The sequence below is a fragment of the Engystomops pustulosus genome, chromosome 8, assembly GCF_040894005.1.
Source record: "Engystomops pustulosus chromosome 8, aEngPut4.maternal, whole genome shotgun sequence".
NCBI classification, from domain to species: Eukaryota; Metazoa; Chordata; class Amphibia; order Anura; family Leptodactylidae; genus Engystomops; species Engystomops pustulosus.
The window spans coordinates 81,251,195-81,276,723 of NC_092418.1; the positions used below are offsets into that span (position 1 = coordinate 81,251,195).

The window sequence follows — 25,529 nt, forward strand, 5'->3', positions numbered from 1 at the left end:
CTAGTACCTTAGTAGTTTAGTTTTTGTATTAACTGTGAGGTCTTAGTAGATTTCTGAACTATCACTACTCTGAACTAAATTCTGACAATTTAAACTAAAAAATACAAAAGGAATGACCATACTAAAGACATGAGCATAAAAATAAATGACAGAGGACACTTTAAAAATGTTAATATCTGAAAACGTATTTTAGAGGGAACCTGTCACCACATTTTCACAAATAAAGCTAGTGACAGGTTCCCATAGAGGACTATTAACTGACATCTTTCTTTTAGCTAAAAATTGTTTCCTTTACATCCCTAGAAATCAACTTTATCTTATATTACCTGGAATCAGAGGGGACGTGTCCAGCTCAGCCAGCCCCTCCCATGTAACCGCCCCACGTACCATGCCTCTTTTCAGCATGTCCTGTAACCAGGGTGTACCAAGTCTACCCCATGTATATATCTGATCACAGCGTGTCTCCATGGCCTTCTACTTCTCCCCATCCTCCATGGAGGCATGCTGGGTAAAGGACCTTAGATAACATGACCTTGATCACGTGGCACAAAGTGTCAAATGATATAACAGAGCTCTCTAAATGTTCCACATAGCAGCATTTCTGTAGCAGTGAGACCTGTCAATCAGGAACAAGGAGGCAGGGCAATGCAGTGAACACTGAATATGCAGGGCATACATCATAAGACCCAACGGGTAAAAGCGTAAGAGATATGTCTAAATATCAAGATTGACCTATGACTTCTCCTTAACATAAAAAACCCCTTCAAGAGATGTTTTTGTTTTGTATGGATGTGATTGACAGCTAATAGCATCATGAATGCGTATCCAGACCCGCAGCCACGTTTCCTTTGTAGTAGGATTAAGTGTTTATAGGAAGTGTATGACAAGCTCATGAAGGTCCACCACCTGCACAGTCCTGTAGGATGGTAGACTGCTTCCACCACAGCTGGTCAGGAGACAGAGCATTGATTGTGTTATGACAGTAGTAGAAGTCTTCTTTGACCTCTGATCCACAATGCACAAGGTTGACTATGGTGGCTTGCAGGTGCTCTGGTGGTGAAGGAGTTATCGCACTTAGGAATCATTTCAATGCCTGGAGTTGGTTGAGAGCTTCACTGCTCCACTGACAAATCATAGATGACAGCTAATTTTACAAGTCAGGTAGCAGATACCACACAGCCGGCAAAAAGCGGGAAGGAGCTGACATCAGACCCTCCGACTCCTGCCTCCTCCCCTGATGCCCCCCCTAGACCTCATCCTGACATTCTTTCCTTTACCAGCACCTCCTGTTTTGTGGTCCTTCAGATAAAGTAATTTATCTAATTAGGAAACGTTCAGAGCCGCTTTCAAAGGCGGGAGCCACAGGGAAACACAGACTGCTTAAAAAATAAGATCCTTTTACTCTGCCCCCCATGCATGCCGTTAATTGAATGCGAGGAGGGGGGAGAAGAGAGAGCATTGAAATCAGAAAATAAAATGAAGACCCAATGTGTGTTATTTTGTCTCGGACAAAAAGCGGGGACAATAAGCAGCATATTCACTTGTGAAAAAGAAGAACATTTAAATCGCAAAGATCGAGAAGAACAAGAAGAAACAAGAGAAAAACTTGTCTTCTCTGTCCCCGCTGATATCACACGCACATTAACACAGAGCCTTGAAATTCAGAACCTTTTAATGAAAGGGAAGAGAGAAAGTTTAAATTAAAAGGATTTTACTTGTTTGATGTAAATGACAAAAAAAAAAAGGCAATAAAAAAAACACAAAAAGAATGGAACCACAATCGCTGATCTGCCAGAAAGTGGGGGGGCTGAGACGCTGAATTCACTGCCTGGAGAAGGTAGGGGGGCACTTTTAGGAAAAGAAAAAAAAAAGTTTTATTACAAGGGAATATCAGGAGCATTTATCATTTTTCTCGCATTGCCAAGTACCTGATTATTCCTCATTTCCCTTTTTGTCATGTTCCTGATGAGTTTTTTACGCTGCTGCGGTTAACTCCTAGCTAGTACGAAAACAAAAACTAAACAAGTCTGTGAGCAAGGGGTTAATGTTATCATTGCGGAATAATCTTGGGAAACCCACGCCTTTGCCGCCACGGCATACTATATCTGTAACGGTCATATTCTTCACGCTTATTCACGCCGCTGAATCCTTAGCGGGATAAAAATGTGAGATATTCTGCTTTTTTTTTCTCGGATTAGACACAAGGCGCAGCTTCTATGGACCTGACTTGTTCAGGGGTGTCAAGGGGTCCATAGAAACAAACAGATGTTTAAATTAATTTCAAATGGATCATATTTGATAACTGGCAATTTTATTTTTTTTTAAAAAGCCAATAGTGATATATGATGCAAGGAGTCCCTGCTTCCATGTTGTGCTCATGACTACACTAGGGCTCTGCTTATTCTGTAAGTGAAACAGGACAATGCACGGTCTGAACTCGGTAGTATATTTCAGCCCTCATAAGAACGACTGCAACTTTAAATTGGGCATTGTGAAACAGGACAAATTTAGGTCTATCAACAGAAATCACAGAATATTGATAAACAGTTAAAAAAAGCAATACCGTATATACTCGAGTATAAGCCGACCCGAGTATAAGCCGAGGCCCCTAATTTTACCACAAAATACTGGGAAAACCTATTGACTCGAGTATAAGCCGAGGGTGGGAAATGCATTGGTCACAGCCTCCCCAGTATATAGCCAGCCAGGCTCTGCCCTAGTGTATATAGCCAGCCAGCCCCTGCCCCAGTGTATATAGCCTGCCAGCCCCTGCCCCAGTGTATATAGCCTGCCAGACCCTGCCCCAGTGTATACAGCCTGCCAGACCCTTCCCCAGTGTATATAGCCTGCCAGACCCTGCCCCAGTATATAGCCAGCCAGCCCCTGCCCCAGTGTATATAGCCAGCCAGCCCCTGCCCCAGTGTATATAGCCAGCCAGCCCCTGCCCCAGTGTATATAGCCAGCCAGCCCCTGCCCCAGTGTATATAGCCTGCCAGACCCTGCCCCAGTGTATATAGCCTGCCAGACCCTGCCCCAGTGTATACAGCCTGCCAGACACTGCTCCAGTGTATATAGCCTGCCGCCACTGCCGGACAGATCGCACAGAAGATATACAGGGGTCACCGGAAAGGTGAGTTTAGATATATTTATTTTTTTGACTCGAGTATAAGCCGAGTTTGGGTTTTTCAGCACATTTTTTGTGCTGAAAAACTAGGCTTATACTCGAGTATATAAGGTAAATAAATAAAATACAGCTCTACCTAAGAAAGTCATCATTAAGGCCAGTGATTGGCTGCTGTAGTCATGAGTTGTGGATGCGGCATCATCGCTGCTTCCATGTAAACCAAGATCGATATGTAGAACCAGAGCAGTGGCAATGGAATGAGGGGAATTACCAAGTGAGTGACGGGTCTACAGGTCTTACGGAGATTTCCCCCACCTTGTAATAAACTTAAAAAGAACCTTTCACCACCCCAAACATCCTAAACTGATCCTAACAGCATGTAGGCACTTGAGAGATGAGCCCTGGAATCAGGATGCAAGGGCCTACATGCTGTTATGTTCAGTTTTGGATGTTTGGGGTGGTGAAAGGTCCTCTTTAATGCAATGCAGTATATCTGCCCATCGTCCATAGGGATTAGTAGTATAAGGACAGTATTGCACATGTATAATGGTCATTTGCAAGTCTGCAGCAGGGGAGATGTATCTGACTGCATCTCCATCTATCTGATTAATAGTCCCCCAAAGGGAAAGATACTACTTTTTAGGCATTCTCTGCCCTTCAGGTTGTGGGAAACCTACTTTTACGATACCCATGTGCCCTAAAAAGGAAAGAGCCACCAATGTACCTTGTAATAGTTAAACCAGAAAAGAATCAAACTACGCAATAAGCTCCCGGCAGCCGATCTATTGTCTAAGACCTGCTGGAAAGTTTACGTTCTCCTCCTAATATTGAAAAACTTGGATTTCAGCATTTCCAAGGGGTTTAGAAGCTTCTAAATATCTCTATATAATCTGGTATGGAAATATCCAAGATAGCATACAACGTTAGCAGCCACATTCTGTGATAATATATACCCTCATGTACACAGAAGCCCCTTCTCCTAAAAAAAAAGAGCCCCCAGATTTCTCCCTCCGCACACTGCAGTGGAATTAACAGGAGAGAAGAAGGTTACTCTTTGCTTTTAAGGTTCCTGATCTAGATGAATAAAAACACACACAGCCGTTTTCTGGGCTCTCCGCAGACTGTATTGTTCCTCTGTGACAATGCTCACAAATAGCGTCTCTCACAGGAGACATCTTCAAACCCACCCCCCTCCCTCAACACCCGGCTGGCTTTTTTTGGCTGCACGAATCCTTGTTATTATTTCTTGCGCCTCTGAAGACGTCTCTCTTCTCTCTTTCCCTCTGTTCCGTTCCCCGTCACAAGATTGTCACTTGGAGGAATCTTTTCCCTTTCTAGTCCCTTTCTCTTGGAAGAAGCTTAAAGCCTCGTACCCGACTGTCACTTCAATGGGGTTACGGCCACGTTCCTACCTCTGCTGTCTGCATCACCTGAATTCCTGAGAAAATCTTTGCTCCGGAACCAGAGAATTTGTGCAAATTGCAGCGAAAAGTCGCTACCTTCCATTAATAACCTCATTGCTTGGTGGTTTAAAGGGAAGAGTGGAAGGACAGCGGTGAATTATATATACATACACTGCATAATGATATGATCACATTTCTTACATTTCAATGTGTCTTGTATAAGTAGCACATGGCCGCTATACAAGATACATTTTGTCTTAATACAAGGAGGTCTGTATGATGGACATCTGGGGGCAGTAAGCGCCACTTCTGAACAGCTGTGATGTTATATACAGCGGGTGGAGGATGTATGGAATAAGGTCATGTCGCATGGAGACTTTATGTGCAACCCATTTAGTATTTAGTATAACAAACCTATTTTAGTAGTGGAAGACTGTATGGAATTAATCTAAAAAGCAGGGGGCATTAATCAGCATTTTTGTGCCATTTTTCTAGTGTACAAGCCCTAAATTGGAACCCCATGAATTGTGCCTATTTTCCCCTTTACGGCACCTTCATGCCAAGTGGGCGTGGAGGGGTGTGAAGGAGGATGCGCCTCGCGGCAAGGTGGGGTTGGAATGCTCCTGCACCCTACCCATAGTCTTCACAATGAACTGGCACAGGCCCTATGCACACGAACATGTTGGGGGACATGATACAGCTCAGGGGCGTAACTAGGAGAGGCTGGGCCCCATAGCAGATTTCTGCATGGGGCCCCCCTTCCCCTTAAAATATATATATATGGCAGGCACACGTCGGGCGCGCTGGAGAGGAGGAGAGGTGAGCGCGGCTCACCCCTCCCCTCTCCATAGAGAATAGAGCCGCATGGTCGTTCTTACGGCCATAGATAGAGCAGGCTCTATCTCTTTTGCTCAAAACAGTGAGTACTCATTGTGCTCACCGTGCCGAGCCCTGGCGTATAGAAGCTTATGGGGGAAGTATATCCGGCAGCAAATTTGCGGCCAGATATACGTCCCCCATATGTTCTTGGGAAGGTAACCCTATACAGACATGTTTATACAATTACACACATTTATACACTGATATATACACACCTTTATATACACACATAAAGTTCTACACTCGTATACTCGCACCCTTATACATACAAGCATACACTTATACACACACATTTATGCACTCATATACATTTATACACTAATACACAGAGTATATACAAACTCATACAGTATACACATTATATACATATAATACATTTACAATACACACACACATATATATATAAATATATATATACATATATACATACATACACAAATACAGTATACACTGACCATATATACACATACATGCAGGATAAAAACACCATATACACACATGCTGCATATACATACAGAATATACACATACATTCAGTATAAACAGCAAACAGCATACATACTTACCACATACAAAAACACACATCATATATATATATATATATATATATATATATATATATATATATATATATATATGCTAATATAAATACATGCATGTAAAAATACAGTATTTGCTTCAATGCATTTATACACAGTATATACATGTATACATAGTAGATGCATATATACACATATACATAGGATTTACATACATATATATATATATATATATATATATATATATATATATATATATACGGAATATGCATAAACAGTATATATACACACATATACACAGTATATACACACATATACACAGTATATACACACATATACACAGTATATACACACATATACACAGTATATACACACATATACACAGTATATACACACATATACACAGTATATACACACATATACACAGTATATACACACATATACACAGTATATACACACATATACACAGTATATACACACATATACACAGTATATATACACACATATACACAGTATATATACACATATACACAGTATATATACACATATACACAGTATATATACACATATACACAGTATATATACACATATACACAGTATATATACACATATACACAGTATATATACACATATACACAGTATATATACACATATACACAGTATATATACAATATATACACATATACACAGTATATATACAATATATACACATATACACGTATATACACAGTATATATACAATATATACACATATACACGTATATACACAATATATACACAGTATATATACAATATATACACATATACACAGTATATACACACACATATACACAGTATATACACACACATATACACAGTATATACACACATATACACAGTATATACACAGTATATACACAGTATATATACACACATATACACAGTATATACACAGTATATACACAGTATATATACACACATATACACAGTATATATACAATATATACACAGTATATATACAATATATACACAGTATATATACAATATATACACAGTATATATACAATATATACACAGTATATATACAATATATACACAGTATATATACAATATATACACAGTATATATACAATATATACACAGTATATATACAATATATACACAGTATATATACAATATATACACAGTATATACACATATACACTGTATATACACTGTATATACACAGTATATGCATATAAATACATATATACATACAGATAAATACATATATACATACAGATAAATACATATAAACATACAGATAAATACATATAAACATACAGATAAATACATCTGTATATACTTACCTTTTAGGAAGTTTGGGAGCTGTATGGGTGTTCAGGCAGGTGTTCAGGTGGGTGTCCAGATGCATTCAGACGGCGGGGGGGGGGCGAGCGGGGGAAGGGGGGGGCGAGCGGGGGAAGGGGGGGGCGAGCGGGGGAAGGGGGGGGCGAGCGGGGGAAGGGGGGGGGCGAGCGGGGGAAGGGGGGGGGCGAGCGGGGGAAGGGGGGGCGAGCGGGGGAAGGGGGGGGCGAGCGGGGGAAGGGGGGGGGCAGAGAATCAACTGTGCCGCCCTGCAGGCTGATGAGCGGGCAGGTCAGGGAGATGAGGGGGGCGGGTCAGAGAGGTGGCTGGGGGGCGGGTCAAGGATATGAGCAGGCAGGGATCCCGGAAAGAGGCGGGCGGGCTCAGGAGACATGTAGATGCACAGAGAGGGAGGGGCCCGGGGGCACGATCCGGCACTGCAGCCCAGGACCACTTACCCCAGGCCGTGGCAAAGCACTGCAGGGAGCGTGCATCCCCGGGCCCCTGAACCTCACGGGCCCCGTAGCAACCGCTACGGCTGCTATGGCGGTAGTTACGCCACTGATACAGCTGCACAAACTACAGCCAGATCAGAGCCCCCCCATAGAGGTCTATCTGACACCGTGCCACAAGATATAGAGCAGGTCCTATCTTTGGGCCAATTCGCAGTGCAGCCTATGGAGAAGGGTAGAGCAGCCTCCTGAAAGATGCCAGGGGGAACCATGTGTGTATCATGAATCTATCTCTCTCCCCCATTGACTTAACACCAATATGCTACAGTCAAAGGGGATGTCCCATGTTTAAGTCCTTCTGCGCGGAAGTAGGAAGAAAAGCTGAGCAGTAAAGCTGCGCAGTGGCCGACACTCACGGCACATGGCAGCCGTAGGCATTTGTGTGATAATTCAGCCGACAGCCGGGTGACATAGGGAAAGTAGGTGTAAGCAAGACTCAGACTCGCACATATGTATATGCCCACCTCGGATCCACCTGGATACCAGGCAGAGAATCAATATAAATTTTTTCCTTTTCAGAACAGACAAACGTTGTAAATTACTGCATAACTGTGGTGTGCACGGACACTGGTATCTGTTATAGAGCTCAAGTGGTTTATTCATTCTGTTGTGCAGGTTCTGAGTATCTATACGGTGCGGTTGTATTGCAGTCTTGGTCATGGCACGACATAACCAGCATAAGTTTATATGTAGTTCTGGTGTAATATAAGAAATCCAGTCTACTACAAATACCTAAAAAGATATAATAAAAAAAATTGTAAATATGCGGCGCCTTTGGTTGGAATTTTCATTCCTTTAGACTGGTTTAATTTCTGTAGGGGACCATTGCCAACAGTTAGTGATTTTACATCGGAGATAATAGGCAGCGCTAACAAAGTTAGAGGACTGGAGAAGTATAAAACACACTTACCGCTACTGATGGCGGAGTTTGCAAGGACGGCTCCTTCGCTCCACTGATCAGCGCTGGACACTGAGTACGACCGCTGATGCATACCGTCAAGGCGACTGAAAGAGCCAAGGCTAATGCCACTCTGACCACTGGCCATCTGGGTGACCGATGTGCTGCTCGTAACGTTTCCTGTAATGACAAAAATGAAGAATATTAACCTGTCCTGCAATATCGCTACAATGAGTTTTCAATTGCACTTTCTATAAATTGCCCAAATCTTACGCTTTTAAGAAATCATATTTAATGAGCAGGGTGCTAATCAATCCGCCCTTGCATATAGTGGCACTTTAGGGTCCTAATACAAAACAGATGATTAAGCTTATCATCCACTCTTGTTTTCAGCCATATACAGCACCTACAATGAATAGTTTCCCTTTTTGGAAGCATTTAAGGCTAAAAGGCTAAAGCTGTTAACCTAAACAGGTTTAAATTCATGTGATTCATTTCTTAATATGCACTGCTTTTCTTACAATACAGTGAATGCAATCATGAGGCTCCCTCTAGTGGCGGCTACAGGCAGCCAACATATCATTTTTTGATCCCATTACTGCAGAGGGGATTTGGAGCTCTGTATTGGAATGAGCAGGTAATGATAATGAGGAACATTTTTATTAATTTAATATATTACAATTTTCTGACTAATTTGAACCAGATACTTGAGTTTTCCTTCTTAATTCTATTTCTGTTGAATTTGTATTTGTAAAGGTTTTCCTTTTATCATATGCAAAAGGTTATAATAAAGGTCACCCAAATTGATCCTCTGGTTGCCCATAAATCGGACTGCTGGGTTTCAAAGCGATTACAAAGGGTTCCAGACCATATGAATAAAGTGGGGGTGCACATGCATGATCAATACTCCATTAACTTCTATGGGTCTAAAGCTCGAAGTTACCCTACTGATTGTAAGCCCGCTCTGTAATGTCTGCAAAAGTCACTGTGCAGGGTGTGTATGCAGGTCTTACCTTAAGAAGTTACTAAAGATAACCTGAAAACATGACTATGAAACGTGACAGAAGCCTCACTGCAGCAGAGATGACCGTGATACATTGGTCCAGGTACCTGCACACTGTTTGGTCTAAACACAGTTGCTTGACATGGGCCTAAAATTGATTTAAACTTACAATGCACCCAAGGGCTCCCCCTAGAGTCTAAGAAAAGAGCAAACCAGGAAAGTGGATAGAGCTTAGTAGTTTTTGGGTGTGAAATGGAAGCAAAAATGCTGCAGAAAAGAGAACAACAATGAATAATACAATGTTCTTAAATCTGATGCAAAGTGCAATTATCCCAGTATATGTACCACATTATATCTCGCAGATGCACATCCATATTTCCCTCTCCATAGGTTTTTTTCCCCCCCAGTTCCTTGACTCAATTTTTATTATTATTATTCTCACATTTACTCGCTCCCGCCACAGCGAGAGCAGCGTCAGTCGGCGCCTGTCGGCAGCGCGAGGCATCCTGATAAACAGCCTCTGCAGGACACACAACAGGGATAATGTACACTTAAGTACTAGCAATGTGCTGCCATTCTGCACAGCCGATTACTCCCCGCGCCTGTCACTCAAAGAGGAAATGGCTGAACCCATTAGATAGAAACCTTTGCAATGTATCCTAAATGCGTCCTGCGAAGCTATTAATCTGAGAGCTGGAGGATGCCTAGAGAGGAGCTCCTCTCAATGATGGGGCTGGGGGTGCACATAACAGCATTGCCGTTACCCCTACCCCCCCCCCCCCCACCGTCTCGTTAATCAAGATCTGCTTATTGCCCCCACCACAGTCGCAGACACAGAACCCCCTCTTATACACTCATTATGAGACATCTCCAGTGCACAGCTGAGTGGAAAGTGTGACAGAGGGGGGAGAAGTGATGAGAGAGGGTGGGTGGGTGCCAGAGGAAAAAAACAAAGAAATCAAAATTGGATGTCCAGACAATGCCCAGAAAACGTGCTACTTAAATGTGGCATCACAGGTGCCCGGATATATAACTTCAGGTTAAAGGGTTGTGGAAAAAGAAGGAAAAAAAAGTGCACAGGATAAAAGAAAGACAGACAACACGGAGGAGGAGGAAAGGGGGGACCAAAGCAAGTCCGATGGCATTAATATTCATGACAATAATTAGTATTCTAGGTCACTGAATATTCATTGCTATTAGTTTGGATTTTATGGGTTTACGAGATGTTCTGATTGTTGGAGTGTGGAGGGCGCCGCACGATGAGGACTTTTAAGATGTCATCAGCAGTTCAACGCTGAAAACACATTAGTGGTTTTGGGTAAAAATCAGCCCCTTGTCTCTTGATGGATTTAACATTACGAGAGAGACCTGGGGCTAGTGGAGAGTGGAGGAGCAGGGGAGGGGGATTAGTCCTGCCTCTCAGACAATGAGTTTTACATCTTTTAAACAAGAATATAAAAAAATATGCAATTTATTTTTCTAGTAAACAGTAGATTATGCTGTATATACTTTCTGGGCAACACCGATCACTGACATTGTGTAAGTTACTAGAAGAAGGCTATTGCCAAAACTGTTTCCAACTACTGAGAGAAATCCATTAGTCTCCTAGTAAACTCTGTACCAGGGCCTACGTATCCATGATTTTCTACTTCCGTATCCATGGTTTTCTACTTATAGTAGCACCAGTCTTTTATATGGCAAAGGGGAGGTTTGGACCCCTCAAGTACCATGAAAAAGCTAGAACTACAAACCTACTAAACTACTAATAGTTGCGCTCCCTGTTGCCCTAATAAAACAGATTCTTTGGGGGGATATTTATCAATCACCGGCATATGATGAAGTCACCGCCCCAGGGGCTCCGGTGGATTTGTCGGTGGACAATTCTACACCAGATCAAGCCTGGTGTAAAATTGTGTTGTAGCCCACAGATCCTTAGGCCTGAATGACCCCCTCATGGTCGGATATTGATGACCCATCCTAAGGATAGGACATCAAAATCCAAAACCTGGAAAACCCTTTAAAGGACATCTACCACCAGGATGAAATATTGTAAACCAAGCACACTTACATGCTGGTGTGTGCCCCCTCTGGCAGGATTAGCTCTTCTTTTAGCTTCTTATGCCCTGGTTTTTACAAAAAAAAAGGGCTTTACAAATTATGCAAATGCACTCAGGCCCATTTGGCTCATTTGCAAAATTTTGTAACACTCACTCAGGGAGCACTCACCAGTATGTCAGTGTGCTTGGTTTATAATCCTTCATCCTGGTGATAGATAACCTTTAGAGTAAGATATTGGTTACACGGTTGGTCAGCTTCTATGTCATGATTGTCATCAGCCCCATCTGTGGTAGAACTGGCCAAGTCCTGCCAATTGTATCATAAATGTTTTCTAAAACTATACTATACCAATACATATAAGCAATGAAATGCCAAAATCAATGTATCTACTGATGTCCTCTGATGCATCACCATATTCCTACAGCGCACTATAATACAGGTCCTCATGGTACGACTTTAGCCCATCCCTGTGACTCACTGACTCTTTACAGCTCATACATGACCCTTCCCATTAAGAACCAGTCAATGATTGTTAGAGACATCATTTTTCACAGTGGACCCATTCTGCGTAGGTTTATATTTATAATAGAATCTACTTACTGTACATAGAAATGTATTTATGGTTAAAAATAGTCCATACCTGTATTAGGGGAGATCTGTAGCCCGCTAACTTCTTTAGTCAGACCGTTGGTTTTTGGACTGGCGATAGGCGCACAAGATGACGTCGCACGAGGAGGCCTTTTCCCTGGAACCTTAACCGTAGTCCGCAGGAGATCAATCTCCTTACCATGGACGTTCTGCATGTAATCCTGCAAGAGATTGATTTTTAGTTGTTGCAAAATATATATTCATAAATTGTCATAAACTTTAAATGAAAATTCTGTAAGTAAGGACGCAACCTAAAATCTACTCACAGATCCAGGAAAAATTATTTGCATCACTATTATGTCATTTATGATAGGACTTACTATGTATGAAAGCCTCCGCTTAATCAGAAAGTATTAATGCGACCAAACAACCCCCCTGATGTCAGATTTTCCACCATCTTAAAGGGAAACTATGACCGATCTTTACAGCACGGAGCTACTAGGCCTAGTGCAGTCTCCAAACTTGACTCATCTCAGACATAAGTTTTCTCTGCTCATTTTCACCAGACCTTTGGAAAAGATTTTCTTTAAATAGGTAAATGGTCAAGATTTTACATAAAAGAGGTCATTCTAGAAAGGACATAAATCCCAATAAGGGACTGTAGTTTAATGTGGTAAAATCTGGTGATAGGATAAGTTGTGGAATATTAATGCACATTAAATCTATAAAGGCAGACTTTGTAGGCTTAGAGTCTTTTTCAGGACCTGGAACCATAACCTGTCCTTGTACCTGCATGTACCAGAATTACAAACAATGACCAAGGTTGTATTCAGGGGCACAAGGCCCTATGCGACTGTAGTAGCTGAAAGCTGTGGATCCACACTACTGTGAGGTGATTTGAACTTTAACCCGTTCACGACCCGTGACGTAATAGCACGTCACGGGTCGGCCGCGGGTGCATGGAGAGGGCTCACGCGCTGAGCCCTTTCCATAGCCGGTAAGTCTTTGCTGCATATCGCAGCGCATGGGCGCCTCCATCTTTTCGAGAATCGCCGCTTCCCATGACGTCATCGGGAAGCGGCGATCCGTCGCCATGGTAGCCTCGGGTCTCACGAAGATCCGAGGCTACTTCGAGTTAACCCATGCATTACAATGTGCTATCACATTGTAATGTATGAGTAGTAAAATCCACATATACTGCCATACTGTAGTATGGCAGTATATGATAGAATCGTACAGACAACCTAGGGTTAAAGTACCCTAGGGAGTCTGAATAATAGTAAAAATTAAAAAAAAGTTAAAAAAAAATTATAATAAAAAACCCTAAAAACTCAAATCACCCCCTTTCCCTAGAACTGATATAAATATAAATAAACAGTAAAAATCATAAACACATTAGGTATAGCCGCGTCCGAAAATGCCCGATCTATCAAAATATGATAAGGGTTTTTCACTGCGTTTAATCCCGTAACGGAAAGTCATGCCCAAAGTCGAAAATGGCACTTTTTGTCATTTAAAAAAAAAAATGTAAAATTCTATAAAAAGTGATCACAAGGTCATACAGTCCTAAAATTGATAACATTGTAAACGTCATCAAAATCCACAAAAAATGACACCACCCACAGCTCTGTACACCAAAGTATAAAAAAGTTATTAGTGCCAGACGATGGCAAAATCCCCCAAAAAATTTTGTACAGGAGGTTTTAATTTTTTTAAATGTATGAAAACATTATAAAACCTATATAAATTTGTTATCCCCGTAATCGTACCAACCCAAAGAATAAAGTAGACCTGTCATTTGGGGTGCACAGTGAAATCCGTAAGATCCAAGCCCACAAGAAAACGGCACAAATGCGTTTTTTTTTTACCAATTTCACTGCATTTGGAATTCTTTTCCCGCTTCCCAGTACACTGCATGGAATAATAAATACCATCTCTATGAAGTGTAATTTGTTACGCAGAAAACAAGTTGTCAAACAGCTCTGGACATGGAAAAATAAAAAAGTTATGGATTTTTGATCATGGGGAGTGAAAAATGAAAATGAAAAACAAAAAAGGGCCAGGTCCTGAAAGGGTTAATTTATTTTGGTTTTTTTTTTACTATTTTGAGACCCCCTAGGGTACTTTAACCCTAGGTTGTCTGATGGATACTACTATATACAGGCAGTCCCTGGGTTACGTACAAGATAGGGTCCGGGGGTTTGTTCTTAAGTTGAATTTGTATGTAAGTTGAAACTGTATATTTTATAATTGTAGATCTGGACAAAAAAATTATGGCCCCAGTGACAATTGGAGTTTAAACATTTTTTGCTGTAATGGGACCAAGGATTATCAATAAAGCTTCATTACAGACACATTACAGCTGATCATTGCAGTCTGGGACTATAGTAAAGCATTCAGAAAGCTTCACCAGAGGTTATAAAGGTCTGTCTGTAACTATGGGTTGTCTGTAAGTCGGGTGTCTTTAAAGGGAACCTGTCACCAGGAGACCCATTTTTAGCACTACCTCACTCCCTACAGAGCATAATACATACACTGCCAAAGTGTTTTTGCATTAAAAATTGGTTTTACAGAAAAAAAGATATGTTATATTGTACCTTGTACAGTAGCAGCAGATGGGGATTTTACTCCTCATTCACTACAATGTGCTGATAGCACAGTGTAATGAATAGGTTAACCCGAACACCCGAGGCTACCATGGCGATGGATCCTCGGAAAGCCGCTTGAAGCTTTTTGAAGCCCCCGGTGGCGATCAGCAGGAAAACACCCATGATCGGTGCTGGCACCGATCGTGGGTGTTACCGGTAAGCCTTTGCTGCAATATGCAGCAAAGACTTACCGGCTATGGAGAGGGCTTAGCCCGTGAGCCCTCTCCATGCTCCCGCACTCGGCATGTGCTACAACTGATTTGATCATGATAAACTGTAGAGTGCGCCAAGTAAAGGCCCTGTTGCTCAAATGTGTAACTATACCTCCGTTTGTGTAGTTAGTAGTCTGGGTGGGTCTTTGATCCTGGCAAGTGCTCTGGGTGGGTTTTTAATCCTGAAGAGATTTTCTGCTCTCTGCATTGAACTGAGCCACAGCCCCTTCCCTCCATTATGAGTGACTGCTGTAAGTATGTAAGTATTAAAACAAAATACTGTTACAGCTTTTACTTTTAGCACAAGGAGGGGCCGTGGACAACACAGACAGCAGAAAGCTCTTCAGGCTGAAATAAACGCCCAAAGCATTTGCACTTGAATATAACTTCATATTTCACTGTCCTGCCAATACTACCAATATGCACAAAGCTATAGTTACACAGTTGTCCAAGGCCAATAACTAACACTGCAGCACTGTAGGGTCACAACTTCTGACGGATTCCCTTTAAAGTCTATGGGGAACAGGAAACCTCCAAATTTGTGTTATGCTTTCCTTAACATATAAGTGCTTAATGGAAAACCCCCAACCCAAGTGTGAACTGGGCCTACAATCCACCTGAAAACCATGGGGGCCTTGTGTATCACAGTGCCTCAAATTGTCTTCTTCCTAAAGTGCATCCTGTGACCTTCTCTTCTCTAGGTTACTGATGCACATATAGCGTCTGTTCACAAGATGTAAGGAAACTTCATCAGACCTACAAACATCAATTAATCTTGGACACTTAAGAACCTGTCACCTGAGCACCCCTTGTCACTTCTTGGACTAATTTTGGTGGCTACTAACCACTGAACCACCTTCCATATAAGAGATCGCTCGACTCAGCCATCAAGCCGTCACCATTTGTCCCTTGTCAAATTTGCTAATATCCTTCCGCTTGCCCATTTTTGCGAGACATCAATAACGGACTGTTCAGTCGCTGTCTCATATTTCGCATCCCCTGACAGGTGCCATTGTCACAAGATAACAAATGTTATTCATTTCTCGTCAAGGGGTTTTTATGTAATGGCTGATTTATCCGTACAAAACAACATAATAGGTAGATGTTGAAATACTAATTGAATGAAAATTACTTATATCTGCCTGGAAAGCACCAAAAAGTCTCCATTCACCATGTATATACCAGGGACTGCCTTGTGTCCTTGTTCAACAAATGCAGATTTCTCCCCCAGCCACCATCAATCCAAAATCACTGATCAGAGGCAAACAGCACAAGATCAAGGTACACGGCCACTTAACAAGGCTGGAGAAGGAGGCAGCTCAGACACTTGTGAGATTAGAAACATTTAACAAGTCTCTGGGGTCTACTCCAGCGGACCCCCCCTCCCTTCACAAGCCCCTATCCTGCCCCTCTAAAACCTGAAAAAGCCATAATTGCTAAGCTATTAGCATGTTCTGCTCTCTCTGTTGCTAATCTCTTAACATAGGAAACAAATAAACCCACACGAGTGGAGAGATTATCTGCGAGAGACGCTGGCCCCTGTCCTGCACATCACACAGATACTGAGACCTCCGGCATCGACTGGCGCCCAGCGTGTGATAGCACAGAGACCATAAACGCTGCTCGGAGGATCATTATTAAAACCCATGTCATATGGGGAAATACACTGCTGATACTCCACTATGCACCAGTACCAGGATGCTGCAAAATCCTCCCTATACAACAGAACATATAGGCACCTACATGGTGGAGATGGCTCACAGGCGAATCTACTTTCGTTATCTTTGGTCAACCTTGAGACCCTCAAATTGAATGTGAGAAATACATTTATACATAGGAGACGCGGCTTCATGTGCTCCTTGCCATATAATCCGCCTTAACCCTTCAAGCGCCTACATGATGTGACACCGAGACTGTTTTGCAACGTATTGCCAGCCCCCCCAGATCCACCGAGGGAAGGGTTAACGTTGCTTCCCCTAATTATGTTGCATCTTATTGCCATACACTTAATTAGCTGCATTAATGTGATTTCTTTTTACATAGGCAAGCAATTAAGGGCTATGATTGAGTTTCATTCAATTAGCCTCAACAAACATGCTAATTGATGTCCCAGATGCAAATGAGATGTGGTGAGATAGAGTGGCGCACACTGCGTGGTGGGAGGGGGGATCTTTGCTGGGAGAGTGGGGTCTCTGCGGGGTCTGGCTGCTGTCTTGCACCCCATGATTGTCATCTCAAGGGGGGCCCTAGCTCTGGGATTGGGAAGGGGGTAAGGGTAAGGAGAGCTGGTAGAGACATATCATCAGACCCCCAGGGCAGCTTAAAGCTGCAACAATTAGCTGGTGCAGACAGAAGGGGAAAAAAAAGAAGCCACATAAGACAATTGCATAGTGCAGTCTGCTGTGCCTCTACTAACATGGGGTTATGTGTTATGGCTCTCCAGAGTATACGGAAAGGGATTAGCTCAATATTGCGACTGATACTATTCAGTCCTGGAGCTGGAGTGTATATAATACATAAAATATATATTATATATAGAATATATATTCTACTAAATTTCTATAGTTTGTTTAGTAAAAGTTTTGTAGAATGTAATGCACTTTAAAAATTTCATTATCTGGACATACGAGGGTTTCCAATATGTTCCACGAGCATCCCTTATACTAGGTTTTCAGACACAAGACTCATCTAGTAGAGAAGGGAGGGGGGAGAAAAAAAATCCCATAACCTCTTGGCATAACGGGGAGAGAAGTGGGGGCTCACTCGCCTTTTGCTTATTGAGTTTAAGGCATTACACGCAGCATCACAGAGGGAAGCAACACTAATTTTAATGCCATAAAATGCTCTAAAAGTGCCCCAGGCCCCGGCTACGTGGGAGCTACTTGCACCTAAATAAGACACGGTTCATTTCCTCTGCAGCTTAGCCTAATGTAATCAGCAGCCTGGAGACGTGAGCGCCACTGAGCAGATAGAGAGGGGGGACACCGCCAGCGGTCTGGGGGGCCGCCGACAGATTGCTGTTGATTAGAGAATTTTTCAGTTTTGACAAGGATGTAATGAAGAGCTTGTGGAGTTGTTCACCTGAGGAGGGGGCAGTTTGCGAGGACGTCACCACTGAAGCCTCCTATTAGAGCCGAGCAGCAGGACGGACCGGCCAGGGCACAAATTAACACTTCAACACATGGAATCGCACTCCCCAAACATTGGCTTAACATAAGAACCTATATCAGGACTCACTCTGCGATACTCTCATGTCCAAATGTACAAAGCACACTAACCTGGCTACTACTAAGTGTACCACCATAATTGGAAAGTTCTCATTGAGGTAATGTTAGATCAGCAAAAGTAAAACGCATACATCTCTCTATAATAGAGCTCATAAACCCCTTGTGGTTTGGTCAGTACGTACCCTGGCATCTAAGTGGTTTGCTGGGTTCACTCTTTTACCCTGGTGGCCCCAATAGTGGGATTCTATAACAACCAGAGGCTCAACAATGGCCTCTGGGTCTCCCATTTACCACTGGCTACCTGCACATGACTCAGAGTGTGGGTCCATGTGTCAGTGCGCCTTCTGTTAAGAAAGCAGATAGCACACGGATGAAAACAATGGGGTACATTTACTTACCCATCCCTGCACGATTCCTGAGGTGCGGTCCCCGACTCCAATGCACAGTTGGCGCAATTCGCTAAGATCGTGCGCCCGTTACCCTGCATGTGTCGCATCTTCTTCTTCCTGATGCATGTAAGTGCTTGATCTTGTGATACAAATTCAAAGTTAAATCCAGCGCTTTGTCCGAATCCGTCGGATCGTCAGGTGGTGCCACCTCCCCATTTCTGTTGCATGAAAGCCGGCGCCGATGCGCCAAAATGTGATCAAGCGCGATGCGATCCCCAGAAAGTCAAAAATCCCAACGAAAATGCGGGACCCTTAGTAAATAAGCCCCAATGTTCTAGTGTATGTGAAGTAAGGGAAAGCCTACAGAAGTTCTCAAAATCCCACAGAAGGACTAAAAGATGAAAAAACAAAATCCTTTTTTTAAAAACTAACAATCAAAACAGAAGCAAAACTATACAAGATGGCTACTTCCGGATTCTGTGATGTTCTGTACAGTGCACAGAATATAAGAAAATTGCATTTTTGTTTTGTAGATCCACGTCCCAAAAAGTGAAATTAAACGTGATCAAAAATTTTCCTGCACCAAAATAGTTGTAAATGAACACTACTCTTACACGGCTCCATCACCGGAAGGATAAAACGACTGAATTTCACTGTAATGATGAGGACACAGAGAACAACATCATCTTGCTTTGTGCTGGGAGGTGTATGACGCACAATTCACCCCCTTAACGGCCGGACTTTTTTTTTTTTTTTTTTTGGGTTTCCATTGTTTTATTCCCACCCTGCAATAGCCATAACTACTTTACTTTTTACGTATAGAGCTGTATGAGGGCTTATTTTCTGTGGGATAGATTGTACTTCATAGTGTCAGCATTTAATATTCCATGCACCAGGCTTTGTTTTTATGGCTTTATCTGTGCGCACCAAATGACGCCTCCCCTTTATTCTTTGGGTGGATACGATCACAGAGATACCCCTTTTATTTAGGTTATATCAGGTTTTCAAACATTTAAACGATAGTAGAATCATTTGTACGAAATAAAATTTCTTTGTTTCTCCATATTCTGATGCCAGTAACTTTTTCATACTTCTTTGTAGGGAACTGTGGCAGGTGTAATTTTTTGTGGGACCAGCTGACATTTTGATGGCTACCATTTTGAAGAATGATCTTTTAATCACTTTTTGGTAATATTGTTGTGTGTTCAAAAATGTAAACAAGAAGTGGCAATTTGGACATTATTTTCCGTTACAGGGTTTACCGCCGGAAAAATAAACTTAGATTATGAAACTCATATTAAAATAAACAAACACAGTCATACACATGTCTGCCGTGGTATTGCCGTGTTCCAAAATGACCGATCTATTAAATTATAAAAACCATAGGGGGTATAGCTCCACTGCTATAGAAGAACCGAGGTCCATTTCAGACCTACTTTATAACTGCATTAGTCTTGGCCTAAACCAGCAAAACAGAAATAGCTTAGTCAGCTGGTTCTGAAGAAGAATCTCATATCTAAAAATCTCTCTCTCCTGACGTATCTGTTTCAGTAAATAATGGTCCCCTACTTAAGGACACCTGACTTACAGATGACACCTAGTTAAAAACAGACCCCTCTGCCCCCTGTGACCTCTGGTGAAGCTCTCTGGATGCTTTACTATAGTCCCAGGCTGCAATGATCAGCTGTAAGGTGGCTGTAATGAAGCTTTATTGATAATGCTTTGTCCAATTACAGCAAAAAAATGTGAAAATCCAGTTCTCACTGGGGCAAAAAAAAAATGTCTGTATCTAAAATTATAAAATATACAGTTTCGACTTACATACAAATTCGACTTAAGAACAAACCTATGGACCCTATCTTGTATGTAACCCGAGGACTGCCTGTATAATCATTATTTTCTAATACCTGTGCTGTATGGTCCATTTGTCATTCCTTCTAGACCTGACAAGTGGGCTTTAACTTACTGGGGTTTTGTCTCTAAACTATCCAATCAGGTTAGGAGGGTAGGGGCACACTGTTCAACAAGAGGAATGTAATTTACACATAAAAATTCAGGAGGCATTTTTTTATTTGCATCCAAATTTGATTTCTATATTGGAAAACAGGGCTCTAAATTGCCAAAAGACACATATTTAAACCTTTTTACAAAATCATCACAAATTTTTGGACCTATAAAAGCTAAATGGTGACATGTAAATAGAGAACAGCGTCATATGTTAAAAGCCACATAAAACCTGTATCCTTCTACATCAAGTCCGAGCATCAGCGCGTTATGTAATAGGGCCGTAGCTGTATGTGTATGTGTAGCTGTATGTGTATGTGTAGCTGTATGTGTATGTGTAGCTGTATGTGTATGTGTAGCTGTATGTGTATGTGTAGCTGTATGTGTATGTGTAGCTGTATGTGTATGTGTAGCTGTATGTGTATGTGTAGCTGTATGTGTAGCTGTATGTGTATGTGTAGCTGTATGTGTATGTGTAGCTGTATGTGTACCGACATGTGAACAGAGTGTAAATATAGACTTACATGTAAACTGGGGTGATAGGTGAGGACTCCATTGTCACTCAGAGTTACATACTTCTTCTTCCATTCCTTGTTTAGGGACTTTCCGCTTCGTTTTAGTAGCATACCCTAAAAAAGAAATTGTAGACGTTAAAGACATGCTACTATACCGGAAGTAGACAACTGAACTAGTTTTTCAGTCAAATTTCCTAAAATGGTTACATACTGACAAATATAAATGAATTTTCTATATACTCCTCCAGAAACTTGTCAGAGAGATTTTTTTATGACGTTCATAGAATTCAGTGGCAGCTGTACACCTTGCAATGCACGGAGCTCCCCCTAGTGGTGGCTAAAGGCATCAGGAATCAGGAAGATTGTAAGAGATTTATCACTGTGGTTAACACACAAAATACATGTTCAGATCAAAGGTATGAAGAAAAATAAACTTCTTCTCATACCATGTACTAATAATCAAATCTTTGCATGAAAAGTAGCCTCCCAGGCTCCACTCCAGCTTTATGCACGCTTTATCATCTCTACTGGGCTGAAGAAGGAAATGCCATTGTGTTTGCTCTCTTTTGACCATCAGAGAAAGGTTCATAAACCACAGCCAGGCCACAGTTTTCCAGGAATAAATTGTCCGACATAAAGAGCTATGATAGAACTTGTATCATATATATGTATAGTGCACTTTTGAAAAAAGCTAAAACACATAGGGGCAGATTTATGAAAAGTGTCCTAAGGTTAGACAGTGCAGAGTTAGACTAGACAGTCTTATTCTGCACCAGATTCATATAAGTGTCTGATGCTGGGTGATAAATCTGTATGGTTGTTTAACCCCTTAGTAATGTGCAAAATGTTTGTATGCCCCGTTTTGAGGGTCATACCTTTTTTTTTTTTTGCGTGCTACCTTAAGATTTTTTGGAATTTCCAAGACACATAGAGCTAGTTGAAACATAATAAAAGTATAAAGATTTTTTTTCATTTTTAGCTTTATTTGGGGTTAAAATTGGAAAAAAGGCGCTTTTTTTGGAATTCATAGTAAGTAATGAACATTATTAATGAATTCCCTATTTACTTTTGGTTATTTTGATATATAATCTGTATAGTCTCGGGCAAACATTGGCATTTAGTGATGTACCGGGGGATTTGTTTATTATATTGGGAAATGTGAATGTATTTTGCATGTTTTTACCTTATTTTGTCCCTTATGAGGTCATAAAAGACCCCTGGGAAACAGTATAGAGCTGGTGGCTCTTCTCCCTAGCAGCGTCTAAAGATGTTCCTGCAGACTCCAGTCCTGACGGAGTTAAGAGTGTCTGGTCACACTCTGCACCTCCTATTAGTTGGCTTACTTTACTCCAGAAAACTTATGATGGTTGATGTCACACATGGCGTTTTTTGGCCCGTTTTCAGTTAGTGCGTTTTCAGATCGTAAAAAAAAACCTGCATGCGTTTTTGTCAGTTTTAAATTGCGCAAATTCTGAAAAAACTGACAAATCCGTATGCATTTTCAAAAACCGCATGCGTTTTTTTTAAGATCTGAAAAGGCACTAACTAAAAACGGCCTAAAACCGCCATGTGTGACATCACCCCAAGACAAAATTCTGTCGGGTCAGCAGTAATTTTGTTGCTCCGCCCATTATGGTGGGAAACCACGCCCACTTTTTATAGGTCATTCCCTTTTGTTGAACTAGTCGTAAGAGAGTCAGAGAACTGTCTAAAACCCATTATAAATGTGGTGCAGATTTACTGCAAATTACGATAGAATTGTGACGTGGACAGATTAATAAATCTCCCTCAAAGTGGTGAGCATTCTCCAGATTGTTCATTTTTGGCCGGACAAATTGTTACGTGTAACCATAACCCAGTACCTAATGGAAACAGAGCAGGCTGTCAGTATAAGGCTATATTCACACTGCCGTTGCCCGCCCGTACCGTACCGTAGCGGGCAACGGCAGTGTACGGGGAGAGGAGGAGGAGGTGAGCGCAGCTCACCCCCGCCCCTCTCCATAGCAACCTATGGCGCACGGCCCCGTATTACGGGAAAAGATAGGACAGGTCCTATCTTTTTCCCGGGTACGGAACGGTACGGTGCCGCACGTGTGCTGCACCGTACCGCTCCCGTAGGGTGCCGTGCGCCCATAGGAGTGTATGGGGGACGTATATCGGCCGTATATACGTCGGCCGTATATACGTCCCCCATACGTTCGTGTGAATGTAGCCTAAGCCTTTCTTAGTAAATACTTGTACAATACAAAACTATCATTATGATAAAAGCGCGGTGACAAGCAGATTGCCAATGATAGACTGCGTTCAGGCCCTCCATACAGATCAGGGCGGAAAATCTCTACCCCAGGTATGCTCCCCAGTCTGAAATGAAGCGATTGACATAGTAGGGAGATGTTCCCCCCCAGGCTGTCACAACAGAGCGCTCACACTCCTGCATGGGAACACAGTTCAATAGCAATTATTTACCAGCAAAGATTTATTGATCCGGCTCTGCCTGCAGAGGGAGAGGTTGGTTGCGTTAAGACTGACCAGGGGCAGGGAGGAGCTGATGATATGCGACGGACGATGGAGACAGACTAAAAATCACATAGGATTTAGTGTGTCAGTCCCCATTACATATCATCCTGGTATCTATATTTCTCCAAATAAGTTTGTGTCTAAAAATGGATGTGCCAGACAGGGTTTCAGACTGATGTCCCCATTACCACCGGCACCATGGATAGAATAGATAGTGAGGGGTAAAATGGCTGCACAATAGTGGTGCAAAGGGACAGAAAAGGGTTAACTCTCCAATGTGTGGACCATGAGCTGTGATGTAGTTAATCACACCTCTCCACCTTCTGTTGGCAATATTTCTGTCTCCGAGAAGGTGGCGGTGGGGGGGTTGCTGAACATTACGCTTTCAAAGAGCCGTCCATGGCTGGCATAAGCCCAGGCGGGGTGCTAAGAGGGAACTTGTTATTGTCAATGCCCTATTTGCTAAACCTGAGAAACAAAAAAAAAAAAAAAAAGAAAGAAATAAAACAATAAAAGGATGTTGGTGGCCGGGTCACATCACCTCAGTGACCCCTCTGTCATTACCAACATCTCACCGCTGGGAGGACATCACACGGGCGCCAGCTTCAAAGAGCCCGGCACAGGAGCACAGCTAATGACAAGCAAATCCAACTCAAATGCCACTAATTGGCTAAACCGCTCACCTCTCCAGAGCGCAGCAGTAATTTACAATAATAAAGAGAGGGGGGAGCACGCACCCCCTACACACACACATTGGAAGAATGATAGATACATTCCAATTTGGGCTAGCCGCAGATATAGAAACACAAGAGGAGGGAAGAGGTGATGAGGATAGAGGGAAAATGAAGGATAGAGAGAAGATGGGCAGAGGTGGACGCCACATTCTTATTCATCTCCTTCTACTTGCTTTGCAGCTGTAAAAGCCAACTATGGAAAGATTGCAGACAGAATAGAGGAAGCTGTAGATTTGGCCGGAGAAATCATGGCTTGGGTGCTGTCCATGTGCGGGTGCATGGTCACATCACTTGTCATTGCTGGAGGTTTTATGCACTTGGCGCAGCCAATTCACCTCTGGTGCCAAAACACAGGATGAAGCCAAATTCATTACTTTATTGGTGGAGTAGGGTTATATGTATACTGAATGGGTGTATTATCATAATATAGTAATCCATAAGGGATGAACTTTCACTATTAACACCTTAAAGTGTGACAAATTGAATAAATGAATAGCGCAGATTATAATAGTAAGCTTTGTAATATACTTTATTAAGGAAATCTGTCTGTGTGTCCTTCTTTTTCCTCTGCCTTTCTTCCTTATGTAAGCAGTTGGTGTAAATAAGCTTTTTGTCCTGTATCCACTAACAGCTGCAAGATAAAGGGGCCTGATAAAGTGTCTGATGACTTAACTCTTTAAAGATAGTCCCTGGATAGTTTAATCTTACAGAGCTAAATCATTAAGGGAAATAGGTTCTAGGTGAGGAAACAGTTAATCATTAGCTAATCTTCTCCTTATCTATGCACTGTGTACATGATTTGAGATACACTGCTCGCTACAGGAGAAAGAAGGAGCAGAAACTGCTTTACTTAAGTATATAACAAAGTTTACTATTATCACCTATCCTTATTGCTTCTGAATAAAAATTGCTTTAGTGGATAAGTCACTTTTTAAGGGCCCATCCAACACGTTT

The 25,529-nt window shown here is 42.0% G+C and overlaps 1 protein-coding gene across 9 annotated transcripts in view; it reads right to left on the reverse strand.

Annotated features, from left to right (window-relative positions):
* AGAP1 (ArfGAP with GTPase domain, ankyrin repeat and PH domain 1) overlaps positions 1–25,529 on the reverse strand; it is a 264,345-nt gene that overhangs the window by 46,639 nt on the left and 192,177 nt on the right. For all 9 annotated transcript variants that reach the window (XM_072121466.1, XM_072121465.1, XM_072121468.1 and 6 more), the window contains 3 exons: positions 21,334–21,438; positions 12,382–12,550; positions 8,693–8,860 (listed from right to left, as the gene is read on the reverse strand). In XM_072121466.1, coding sequence (XP_071977567.1) covers positions 8,693–8,860; positions 12,382–12,550; positions 21,334–21,438 — 442 coding nt within the window. The remainder of the gene's footprint in view (positions 1–8,692; positions 8,861–12,381; positions 12,551–21,333; positions 21,439–25,529) is intronic.